The sequence below is a fragment of the Vidua macroura genome, chromosome 26 (assembly GCF_024509145.1).
Source record: "Vidua macroura isolate BioBank_ID:100142 chromosome 26, ASM2450914v1, whole genome shotgun sequence".
Taxonomy (NCBI): domain Eukaryota; kingdom Metazoa; phylum Chordata; class Aves; order Passeriformes; family Viduidae; genus Vidua; species Vidua macroura.
Window position 1 is genome coordinate 1,698,719 of NC_071596.1, and position 12,485 is coordinate 1,711,203.

Here is a 12,485-nt window from a genome sequence, read left to right on the forward strand (position 1 = left end):
GAGAGCTAGGCAGAGCCAAAGGAGAGTACAGGGCCAGAGCCCTCATGGCCAGGGGATGTGGGGGGCCTGGAGCCGCGGCCGAATGCTGCTGGGGCCACCAGTAACTGTCCCTTGCTGTTCTCTTCCAGAGCAGGGTGAAGCTGCCCAGTCACACTGAAGTAAGGACATGGCTCTTCTGCTCCCCACTTGGCACTGCTCTCTCCCCTTCCCTCCTCCCTGTCCCTTGTCCCTTGTGCTCTGGGTTGGGGGCTCCCAGCTCAGTACAGTGTCCTGTTGTGCTCTGTTTTGGGGACACCAGTGTCCCCAGCTCCCAGCCTGTCCACTGACTAGGGGAGATGGGAACAGTGAGGTTGGAATTAATGAGACAGAACTGGGTGGGCAGAGGGGTGGGCACAAAGGGTTAATGGGGGCATACAAAACGTGGGCATGGAGGGGGCAGACCCCTGTAGAAGGTACTGGTTAATGGGAGAGATGCTGAGGTTCCTGTGCTGGGAGGGACTGGAACTACTGGTGCTGGGAGAGGGAAGGTAGTGGAGGTCTCTGGGCCCCAGTTTATGCAGTTGCATTTGCACACTGGAGGAGGAGAGCTTGTGCTCAGCCCAGTCAGAGGTGCCAGCCCAGGGCAGTGAGCAGGATCTGCCCATCCAGGGAGCTGTTGTGCCTGTGGGCACCACGGAATGGCTCCATGGCCCCTGCCATGGTGGGGGCACAGGCCAGGCAGAGGCAGCCCGGGTCTCCCACCTGGGGGACTCCCTGGGGTGCCAAGGGGCTGGGAGCCTCCCTGGGACTGCTGGGGCTGGGCAGGGCTCCGTGTGGCTGGGGGCTGTTTGGTGCCTGTGGGATACAGGCTACATCCTCCCCATGCCCGCTGTCCCTCGCTCTCTGCTCCCACTGTGTCCGATGTCCGAGTGGTCAGTGCCGTGCTGTGCCAGGCCCTGCTGGATGCAGGAGCAGGTGCTTGGAGCACAGAAAGCAGGATGGGACTCCTGGGCTGAGCTGCTTGTGCTGAGCAGAGCCAAGGGTGACGCCAGGGTGGCGTCCTGCCCTGGCGTCCTCAAGCCTGCAGCCTCACAGCTGTGCTGAGAACTTGGGGCTGCCAGCCTGGTACCTGTGTCACCTTCCTGGCTGCTGTCCCCTGGAGCCTGGAACTGCAGCAAGCTTCTGGCATGATGTGCCCAGCCTGGGCATGCCACCCCCATCCCCCCTGCTCACCAGGGCTGTCCCTGTTTCTTTGCTCTCTGCAGGGCACACAGATGATTTTCAATGCAGCCAAGGAGCTGGGACAGCTTTCCAAGCTGAAGGTGAGGGCTGGGGGGCTGGGCTGGGGGTCACCGAGCTGAAGATGAGGGCTGGGGGTGCTGGGTTGCTCTCTGTTCCAGGGTGGGTGCCAGTGCCACTGCTGCCAGGACCCCATCACTGCCCCCGTGCTGGCTGGGCTGGGCTGGGGGCAGCAGGGTCCTGGTCCTGTGCTGAGAGCAGGATCTGTGTCCCCCAGGACCACATGGTGCGTGAGGAAGCCAAGAGCCTGACCCCAAAGCAGTGTGCCGTGGTGGAGCTGGCGCTGGACACCATCAAGGTGAGGCCACTCTGGGGCATTTGGGGTTCCCCTGGGGCTCTGACCCTGAGGCCCAGGCACAGGGAGCACCAGCGGGACCCTGTCAGAACTGCTGAGCATCCGGAGGCCTTTCCCCCTCCAGCAATACTTCCACGCCGGTGGCGTGGGGCTGAAGAAAACGTTCCTGGAGAAGAGCCCTGACCTGCAGTCGCTGCGCTACGCCCTGTCCCTCTACACCCAGGCCACAGATCTGCTCATCAAAACCTTTGTGCAGACCCAGTCGTCGCAGGGTAGGACACGCTGCCCTGGCCCCCGCTGGGCCCTCGTCCTCCCCAGGCTGTGCCACAGCCGGGACCCACCTTGGCTCCATCCCAGTGGGGCTGGGAGTCCCAGCCAGGCTCACGGTGGGGAAGAGATGGGTGGGGTAGGAAGTGCTTTTTCCTCCCGTGCCTTGCAGTTGAAGAGGGGCTGTAGTGCCTAGTAGCAGCTGCCTGGCACTCTCCAGTTCCCCACCAGCAAGAACAGTGGGTCCCCAGTGCCAGGGCATTGCTGGACTGGCATGGAAATGGGGCCTGTGGGTGGGGGGGAGGTCACCCTCTGGCCAGGTGTCACAGTGTTTGTCTGGATGGCCCCAGGCACCCAGCCCAGGCCAATCACAGGGTCAATGGGATCCGGATGCTGTGCCAGGGCCTGTCTTGGGCATGCTGGGTGCCCAAGGCCCTGATCTGGACTCTGGGATGCTGGGGTGCAGTGCAGGATGCTGAGCACCTTCCAGGGCAGGATCAGCTCTAAAGGCTGCCTTTTATTCTGTCCCTTGGCTGCTGGAGGAGGGCCCTGAGATGCTCAGTGGTGGTCACAGGCCATCGCAGGGTGCCCCAGCCAGGCTTGTCTGCGTCCTCGGGGAGTGGGACGTGCATTTGCTGTCCGTGAGTCTCCTTCAAGGGACATCTGTCCTGTCTGTGCCTCCTGTGCCAGCCGTGTCGGGGGTGTGGGGTTGGGTCTGGTGGGTGCCAGCACCCCTGGGTGTACCCTGTCCCCAGGAGCCCACACTTGGAGCTGGGGGTGCCTGGCACTCCTGTGTCGCTGCAGTGTTGTCCGGGTGCTTGGCCGTCAGTCTGTCTGCGAGATCTGATCTCTCTTTCTCTTTGTTTCCCCCCCTCCCCACTGTTCCTGTTCCCCATGCACATCATCTCCTTCCTCCTCTCTTCCTCATCTCCTTCTCTCTTCATCTTTCCCTCCTCCCTTCTTTTGCATCTGCTCCCTCCTCTCTTCGTTGTCATCTCCTTCCTCCTTCATCTCCTTCCTCCTCTCTTTGTGTACTCTGTGCCATGTCTCTGTCTCTTTCTCTCTCCTTCCCACTAGTTCATGGTGGGAAAGGGATTAGGTTTACCCTTAGTGAAGAGGTTTATCCTGAGAAGGGTACGTGTGCTACTCGCCCACCCCTGCACCTGCCTGCCGCCAGCCTGGGCTAGTAACAGTCCCAGCACTGCGGGCTGGGGTGGGCTGGGGACCCCCCAGCATTGCCGGCCTTGGGGACCCCCAGAATGGGCAAACTGCCACTCCCAGGGCTGCTTTGGGGGGAGTTTGGAGGAACTGTGCTCAGCCACCCCCAGAGTGGGTCAGGGGCTGTCCCCATGGGAATAGGGGTGTCTGCCCGCACGCTCTGGGCACCCCACATTGTCCCCAGCACTGCTGCCTGGTACAGCACTGCTGCACCCACTGTGACCTCCCCCTGGGACATGTGGCCCTAGGGGAGGCCATGCCACATCCTGTGCCCTTCCTGCCCACCCTGCTGCCCTAAGGACCATTACTAGCCCTGCTCCGGCGCGCTCTGTCTGCCTGTCCTGGGGTGCAGGGAATGAGCCCCCCGCAGGCCCTGCTTGGCCTCCATCACACCCTGCTGGGGGCCGGGGCTGCACCCCCGCTTGGCCTTCCATGCCCAGACCCCCCTCCCCACCCGCCATCGCCTCCATCCCGGCTCAGCATGTGGGGTTGGGGGCCGGGGGCTGGAGGGGAATGTGCCATCGCCAGCCTTGGCCTGGCCTGGCACCCTCAGTGACATGTGGGGACGTGTCCTCCTTCCACTGCTATTCCCACCCTGAGAGCTGCCCACTGAGCGCTGTTGGATCTCCGTTGCCCCATCAGACTCACAGAGCCTGTCCCTCTGCCTTGCACCCCCATCCTTCACCCACGGGTGCATGCACAACTCTGGGATGGCGTGGGGTGGACTGACCTGTTGGCCGAAGGTCACCCAAGGTTCCCAGGCTCGGGGACCCCTGGGCTTGGTGTGGTCCGTGGGATGGAGGGGTACGAGGGGGCGGGTCAGCCTCGAGACACTGGTAGGGCTGTGGCTGCCCTGGCTGGGTCCCTCCTGCCCAGGGCTGTGCCCATGACACTGTCACCCCTCTGTGGCCAGAGCACGGGGAGCTGGGCCACTGTCCTCTGCCCCATCCTGGACAGACCCCTCAGCCCTGCCTGAGCAAGGGGGGGTTCACAGGGGTGGGATGGCAGAGGCAGCGTGCTGCTGGGGGTGTCCTGCCATGTCCATCACAGCTGCTGCACCCGCACTGCTGTGCCCACAACCCTTTGGGACACACCCTGATGCCCATCCTTTTCCACCCCGCGGTGGGTGACCTGCCTCCTCAGTGGGGTTAGTGTTGGGCAGGGCATGTCAGGAACATTGGGAAAAGAGGCACTTCCATCTCCTCCCTCTGTCACAGGCTCTGGCGTGGATGACCCCGTTGGGGAGGTGTCCATCCACGTGGAGCTCCTGACCCACCCCAGCAGTGGCGAGCACAAAGTCACCGTCAAAGGTGGGTCCTGCTGGCCGGGGTGCCGGGGTCTGGCCGGTGACAGCGCTCCGTGAGCCTCACCTGTCCCCTCCTTGCAGTGGTGGCTGCCAATGACCTCAAGTGGCAGACCTCGGGCATCTTCCGGCCCTTCATCGAGGTCAACATCATCGGGCCCCACCTCAGTGACAAGAAGAGGAAATTTGCCACCAAATCCAAGAACAACAGCTGGGCCCCCAAATACAACGAGAGCTTCCAGTTGTGAGTGGCACCATGGGCTGGGGGTGTGGGGACAGGCTGGGGGATGTGTCCCCAGCACATGGGGACCTCCTGAGGTCTGTTCATCCCTGATGGGTTTCTTTAGGTATTTTCTCATTGGTAAAAGCAGGGAGAGGGGAACAGGAGTAAAAAGGAAAAGGCTTTTCTAGGGGTGCGGGTGGGGGCACCAGCCATGTAGGGGCTGTTTTACGGCCGGGCTAGGGGTGAAGAGTGACCCGATCTGCCAACACTGCCCGTCCCTTGCCCCCCCTCAGCACGCTGGGGACGGAGACGGGCCCCGAGTGCTACGAGCTGCAGGTGTGTGTGAAGGATTACTGCTTCGCCCGGGAGGACCGCACCGTGGGCATCGCCGTGCTGCAGCTGCGGGACATCCTGCAGCGCCCCGGCTGCGCCTGCTGGCTGCCCCTGGGCCGCCGCATCCACATGGACGACACCGGGCTCACCGTGCTCCGCATCCTCTCGCAGCGCAACAACGACGAGGTGGCCAAGGAGTTCGTCAAGCTCAAGTCGGACACGCGCTCGGCCGAGGAGGGCAGCAATTAAAGTCCTTTGCCCCCCCCCCAGCCCTCGGTCCCCGCTCCCGGCCCCTGACAGAATCCTCCAGCCGTGCATAAGCCATAGGAGTGGCCACAGAGGAGTCACTGCCGCGGCACTGGGGAGGGGGTGCCGTGGCTGCAGTGACAGACCCTCCCCTCCCTCCCCGGCCACGATGGCCGGCTGACAGCGGTGCCGAGCACAGCCAGGCCCCTGTCACACCCCGCAGGAAGGTGCTGGTGTTGGGGGGGAGGGCTGCAGGGAAGGGCTGGAGCCGAGCCTGGCTGAGGGGAGCAATCTGCCCTTCCCCAGCCTGTCTGAGATGGAGGAACCCCAGTGGCTCATCTCTGAGCCTCCGCTGTCCCACCCAGCCCCACACCTCACCGAGTGACACAAGAAAAGGGCTGCGGGGGGTGTGTGTGTCTCGTGCCATGTGCGGGTGTTGGTGAGTGGCTGGCACAGCGTGATGGCCCCTTGTCCCCATCCCTGAGCATGGTGGTGTGTCCTGAGGGCAGGGCAGCTGCCAGCCCTGAGCACATACGTGTACATATGTAAATACCTGTACATACAGGGCAGCTGGACAGGCTGTGTCCTGCACCCGGAAGGGCTATTGGGGCTGTTGGGTTGGTGGGTGCAGCCCCCGCGGGCCCTGCACAGGGTCCCCTCCCTGGCTGGCAGCAGCATCACCAGGGTCGGGAGCAGCAGGGAGCAGCCCCCGGCCCATATCCTGTCTTCCCTGCCTTGCTGCCACCGTGGGCTACCCCACTGCCCCCCACAAGGTGCCAGGGCTTGCGGAGGCAGGGGCTGGGGGCATCCAAGCAGAGGGACTCGTTCCTCTTTGCTCTGGCCAGTGGGGACCAGCATCCCTGAGCAATGCAGCCCGTGGGATTTCCTTGGCGCAAGCAGAATCCTTCCCACCCCACCCCAGAGAAGCCTTCCCTCCAGTCCCCCAGTAAGCACCAGTTCTGTGCCCCCCAGTTCCCCAGTGAGCACCATTCCTGTGTGCTAAGTGGTGTGCATGTCTCGTGCGAGTGCCTGGGAGGCCTGGGTGTGTGGTGTTGGGGTGGCCACCCCAGCTGGCCAGTTTGCCCCCAGTCCTGGGGCAGACAGAGGCCTCATGACCCCACAAATGAATACAGCTCTCTCAGCCCCCTCCCATCCCAAAACAGGGTACCCCAAACGGCCCCCATGCTCCTTTGTCTAGAGGGTTTGCCTGGGACCAAAGGGTTTCACTTTGCTCTCTTGTTTCTGTTCAATGTTTACACCCTTTTCTACCGGCTGCTCCTGTACGGCCGGGCTGGGGCTCGGCCCTGCAGCCTGACCGTGGTGCCCTGGCCCTGTGCCCCTCCCCAGACCGTCCTGTTTGGCATGTGATTGAACTGACCAATTCTGCTCCCGTAGCACAGTGTCACCGATGCCTGTGTGTCTGTCCCGCCCACCGTGGCGGCTCCCATGGATGCATGACAGTGAGATGTTTTGCACTATTTTGAATTTTTTGGGCTCTGTAAAAATATTTTATTATAACTGACATTAAAAAGCACACCCTTCACTGTGGCTCCTGTGGGGAGTTGGGAGGGGATGGGCACCTGGGGGCATTCCCACCTCAGTGCAGCACTTCCACCTTTAAAGGGAAACCCAGGGATATCCAACCTCAAGGTTAACCACCTCCAATGATAACCAGCTCCAAGGTTAACCAGCTCCAAGGACCAATAGCCCAGGGATGATCCCTGTTGCCACTCAGCCTCCCTGAGGGTGCCTTTGCCAAACCAAGGACAGGTGTTAAATGGAATTGCAGCATCACAGAATCCTGGAACATCCTGAGCTGGAAGGGACCCACAGGGATCATCAGTGCAGCCCCTGTCCCTGCACAGGCACCCCACCAAGCCCACCCTGAGCATCCCTGAGAGCGCTGGCCAAACGCTCCTGGAGCTCTGGCAGCCTCGGGGCTGGGACCATTCCCTGGGGAGCCTGGGCAGTGCCAGCAGCCTCGGGGGGAAGAACCTTTCCCTGAGCTCCATGCCAAGCCCTGGCACAGCTCCAGCCCTTCCTGGCCTCCTGTCCCTGGCCCAGAGCAGAGCTCAGCCCCTGCCCCTCTGCCTCCCCTCGGGAGGAGCTGCAGAGCTGGGACAGATGTGTCCTGGGAAGTTGCACTGCTCCCAAGCACAATGCTGATAGTTCCCAGGCATGGGAGTGATCAGGACAGCCAGCACAGCTTCACAGAGGGCAAAGCCATCCCTCGCTGGTCTTATGGCCTTCCATGATGGGGTGACTCCACCAGCAGATAAGGGGTGAGCTGTTGATGGCACCTGCCCAGACTTCTGTGAGGCTTTTGACACAGTCTATCAAAACAGTTTCCCCACTAAATTGGATTGATGTGGATTTGATGAATGCAGGGTCCTGATGACCTACAGAGAGAGCTGGGGCTGTTCCTGGGCTCTGGCAGAGTCCTGCCTCACCCTTGAGAATTGTGGGGCTGTCACCAGGCTTTGCTAGAATCATGGAATGGCTTAGGCTGAAAAGGACTTTAAAGCTCAAGTCCAACCCCATCCTTGTTCTTGGCTCTTGTCTTTTTCCAGTGGTCCTTGATGGATACACCCTTTCTTGAGGTTTTCTACATTAATTAACTTTAATCATCATAGTTTCTCGTGGGGCTCCTGTGCCTGTGTGAAAAGAGAGCAGAGGTTCCCTGGGAGGCCATGGTAGCACAGGCTGTGCCCCTGCAGCCCAGGGAGGTGCATGGGGAACAGAGATGGACCTGCAGCCCCTGGAGGAGCCTGAGCAGAGCAGGGGATGTGCCCTGAGGGAGCTCTGAGCCTGTGCAAAGGCTGTGCTAGGACAGGCCCCTGGGGCTGGAGCAGCTCGTGCAGAACCTCAGGGATCCATCTGTGGTGGAGGCTTCTGGAGTTCTGGGCCCATGGGAGGAGCCCCACGCTAGAGCAGGGGAAAAGGAGGAGGAGGAAGGAGCAGCAGAGACATGGGGTGATGGACTGAGCACAACCCCCATTGCCCATCCCCCTGCACAGCTGTGGGGGAGGAGGTGGAGAATTTGGGATGGAAGTTGAGCCTGCAGAGAAGAGAGAGGTGGGGGGAAGAGGTTTTGTGATTTACTTTTATTTCTCATGATCTTCAGAGGAGTTGATTAACAATTGAAACAATATAATAATTTATGCACCAGCTGCCCACTGTAGGCAGGACAATAAATATAATCCATGAGAGAGCTGCCCTCAAACCCTTTTCAGTAAGTCCAAGTGAAGCTCTGAGCAAGCCTGGTGGCCTCTTGCTCTGTGAGCTCTGGGATGCAATGCAAGGCCCTGGAAAACCCAAACCCACCTCAAGTGGGAAAGTGGAGTCCCTCCCCACCAGCAGGACCTGGTGTAACCAAACCCCTTTAAGCCTGGAGAAGAGAAGGATGCAGGGAGAGCTCAGAGCCCCTTTTAGTGCCTAAAGGGGCTCCAAGAGAGCTGGAAAGGGACTTTGGACCAGGTGACTTTGGACCAGGGCCTGCCAGGACAGGACAAGGTGAAATGCCTTCCCAGAGGGCAGGATTGGCTATTACTGGTCCATCTTCCCACCATCAAATCTCACCTCAGCCACACAGTGGAAAATAGTTGGGTTCTTGAATTTAAATTCAAATCCCTCTGAGGCCTGACTCTCATGACACTTCATCCTACCACCTTCATGTACCTCTCAGTCCTGAGGTTCCCAAAGCCACTATAACTCAAGACCAGGACACAGCATTTTCATGGAAACAGTTCATCTACTCTTGAAATAGATCCTGTTTATGAAGAAAGGAGGAGGCTTGTCTTCAGGAGATACTGCAATTCCTCAGGTCTGGAGAGAGGATGCTGTGGGACAGTGTCTAACTGGAACTGCACAGGTGTTCAGGGAGGAGTGTACAATTATTTACTTCTGCTCAAGAGAAGCCCAGCTGTGATTAACTGCACCAAACCTCTCTAGAAATGCTCTTGTTCCATCTGGTGACATTACTCCTGCCAACAGGCTGAGGACTAGGGGTCCTAACCCCAACAGGCTGAGGACTTAAAGTCTGCATGTCATCAGCTAAGCCAGGTCATTCAAACAAATCCTCCCTGTCTTGACAGGAAGCAGGTAAGTGTCCCAAGCCTGACCACCCCTTCTCCAGAGGCTAAGAGCTCCTTCACACCTCCCTCCCTCCTTGAACCCTGCAAACAGCCTCAAGGCCAGAGTTATGTGCAAAGACTTCTATTAGCTTCAAAGGATTGAAAAGTGGCCAAACAACCCAGTGAAAACTCAAAAGGTGCTGAACCCCCACCGTCACGGCCTTCCCAAACTTCAGAGGGCTCAGACACCTTGAAATGGGACACTGGCAGCAGCCCAGGGGCAGCCCAGGCTCAGAGGCAGCCAGGGAAGGCCAGGTTGAGGGTCTCAGGGATGTGGAGCTCCCCAGGGGCAGCGGGGAGCCGGTGAGGGGCAGCTGCACAGGGAAGATGAGGCTGGTGTCCCCCAGGAGCTGGTCAGGTCCCTCCCCGTGGGGTCCTGCAGCCGCCTTTGCGGGGACAACGCTGAGATCGGGACTGCCCCGGGGTGGGGCAGCCCCCCCGGCCCCACTCACCTCCACGTTGCTGAGGAGGGGGGGCTGATGTGCTGCTCCAGCCCCAAGGCCGGGGTGCACGCTCGGAGGATCTTCACAGCCTGGAGGAGAGCGTGGGGACACGACAGGGAAGGGCTGAGCCATGGCTGGGTACAGAGTGGTCCCCAGCCCAGGGCAGCCAAGGAAGGGGTGCCTGGAGGCTCCAGGTTCCCTGCCAGACCCTGTGGAAGGCCACCTCATCCCGCAGGTTCTCCTAGTCCTGCTGCAGGTGGGCGTATTTCAGCACCAGCTCCTGCAGCAGCCTCTGTCTCTGCCGCTGGTGCAGCTCTGTGGGGACAGCGACAGCTCTGTGGGGACAGCCACAGCTCTGTGGGGACAGTCACACCATGACCCCTCGGGAGGGGACACACCAAGCCTGCAGGACCTGCCCTTACCCAGGGGGATGAGGGAGTCAGAGTACCCCTTTTACCTTGCAGACCCTGTGACTGCTCCAAGGTGTGCTGGTCAGGGCTCTCCTTCCCCAGCTGCCTCCATCTCCACCAAGCGCTGCGGGGAGGCAGAAGGGAGACACAGCCTGAGTCCTGCCCAGGGGGCTCCCCCAGGGACCACCACACATTCCCAGGAGAGCCCTGTGGAGCCCCAGAGGAGCAGGAGCATCCCCCAACAGACCTGCCCAAGCTCCTTGACCTCCTGGCCCAGGCAGCCGTGCCTCTCCAGCTGTGCCAGCTGCTGGACCTGGGCATCACGGCCGTGTCCTCCTGCAGCTGCTGCGTCTCATCCCACAGGCCCTGCAGCTCCTCGGCCCCAAGAGCTGCTCCTGCAGCGTCTCAGGCTGCTGGGCCTGAGGAGAGGGGCAGAGCTGATGCCGTTTGGTTTTGCCTCTTTTTTCTTTTGTATTTTATCTGGATTTGTCACACATATATTTGTAACTCTGTAGCCTATTGTACTGCTAACTCGTTTCCCCAGTACTTTTCCATGGCCTTTTGCTAAGCAGAAAGACAAAACAAATTCCAGAGCTCCGAGCCCTGCTGTGCTATCTTGGCTCTTCCTGGGAACCAAGGCCGAGAACAGCCCTTTGAGATACATTTCATGGACAAAGCACAGCTAGTACCAAGGCAGGGGGCTCCAGAGTAGGGGTTTGCTCTGGGGGGAAATTGAATCACCATTTGTCCTCCTAATTGGTGCTTTCTATCAATTATGCAAATTTCCTAAAACCTAGAAATATTTACTCATCCCTGTGGGGTTGGGCTTTTGTGGACAACTTTCCATGACTGCCTCTGAAGGTCTTTATGATGGAATAAAGAAAATAAAGACCTGCTCTTATATTACCTCCTTACTAAAATTATCTTGAGTTTCATTTCCAGGTTGGGAAAAAGGCAACAGAGCTTCAGGCAGGGCTGGGAACAGGGGCAGGGACACATCCCCGTGTGTCACATAGCTGAGAGGCCCATGGACTCAGAGGCTGCCCCTCTTTGAGACCCCATTTCCCACCATCTCTTCAGAGCTCTGAGTCTTGGAATCCCCACACACAGAGCTCAGGCCTGGGAGAGCAGCTCTGCCTGACCTGCCACCCCCATGGGCTCTAAAGCCCATGTGAGGGGCCCTTCCCCATCTCCAGGCTGATCCCCACAGCAGGATTACCCTGCCCTGTTTCCTCCAAGTCCCAGACAGGATCACACCACCCCCCTCATCCTCCAGAGACACCCCCAGAACTGGAGCAGTGACAGAGAAACCCAGGTGGTGAGAAGGGACACTGCCAGCAGCAGAGGGGAACATGTCACACCAGAACTGTCCCTGGCACATGGCACGGCTGCACCCAGGAGGGTGCCCCACCCATCCCAATGCCACGAAGGAGCACAGAGATCCAGGAACCAAGCCCAGAGGCACAGCTTCTCCTGGGGACCCACACCAGGCAAGCAGCTCCTGCCCCAGGACAGGGCCAGGTAAGAGGTGGCCAGCACAAAAGCCCCTGGATCACCTTCATCTCCGTGCCCTTGTGCAGTGCTGGACCAAGAGAGGGGCCTGGATCACCTCAGCCTTGTGGGACCGCACCATTTTGGGGGCAGAGACACCACTGGCACCCCCAGAGGGGCCCCAGGCACCCCCAGCCCTGCTGGGCTCCCACCTCTCGCTAACAGCCCTGGGCAAACGGGCCCTGGGCAGAGGCCTGGATGGTGGCAGTGGCCTGGCACAGGGGCAGGGACAGGCTCCAGGCCATGCCCAGGGTCCTCTGCAGCACCACGGCAGCCCTGGGCCTCTGCAGCATCCTCAGAAACCTGCAGGGAGCTGGGCAGGGAGCACGGAGCCAAGAGGCAGAACAGGGAGCTGGGCAGGAGGTGGCAGAGCCTGGATGGGAACAGAGCTGAGCAAGGGGTGGCAGAGCCCAGAGAAGGGACAGCAAGGGCTGAAAGAAAGAGCAGAGAGCAGGGCAAGGGGTGTCTCCCTGGGCAGAGGGAGACAAAGCCCTGGGCAGAGCCTGCTCCCCATCCCATGGGGCCACCCGTGCCCAGAGCTGGCAGCACTGCCATCTGTCCCCAGCTCTGTCCCCACTCCCCTGCGGGCCAGCAGCCCCGGGCGGGCACTGCAGGCACAGCACGGCCCCGCGGAGCCGCCCGGAGCCCCGCGGAGCCGCCCGGAGCCCCGCGGAGCCGCTGCAGCCGGGTGCGGGCTGCCCGCGGCTCCTCCGGCACAGCCACCTGGTGTCTGCGCTTGAAAAGGCAGGGGTCTGCTGAGGAAGGCAGGAGCCTCCCCTGAAATG

The 12,485-nt window shown here is 60.6% G+C and overlaps 1 protein-coding gene across 6 annotated transcripts in view; it reads left to right on the plus strand.

Annotated features, from left to right (window-relative positions):
• Window positions 1-6,706, plus strand: part of UNC13A (unc-13 homolog A) — a 37,551-nt gene extending 30,845 nt beyond the window's left edge. For 5 of the 6 annotated variants that reach the window (XM_053999345.1, XM_053999344.1, XM_053999340.1 and 2 more), the window contains 6 exons: window positions 1,245-1,301; window positions 1,496-1,576; window positions 1,698-1,845; window positions 4,276-4,368; window positions 4,446-4,605; window positions 4,878-6,706. In XM_053999345.1, the coding sequence (XP_053855320.1) occupies window positions 1,245-1,301; window positions 1,496-1,576; window positions 1,698-1,845; window positions 4,276-4,368; window positions 4,446-4,605; window positions 4,878-5,166 (828 nt within the window). In that variant the 3' untranslated portion in view covers window positions 5,167-6,706. Of the gene's footprint in view, window positions 1-1,244; window positions 1,302-1,495; window positions 1,577-1,697; window positions 1,846-2,917; window positions 2,975-4,275; window positions 4,369-4,445; window positions 4,606-4,877 lie in introns of all 6 variants that reach the window. The other variant, XM_053999341.1, reaches the window with a different exon arrangement.
• The last annotated feature ends 5,779 nt before the right edge of the window (window positions 6,707-12,485 follow it).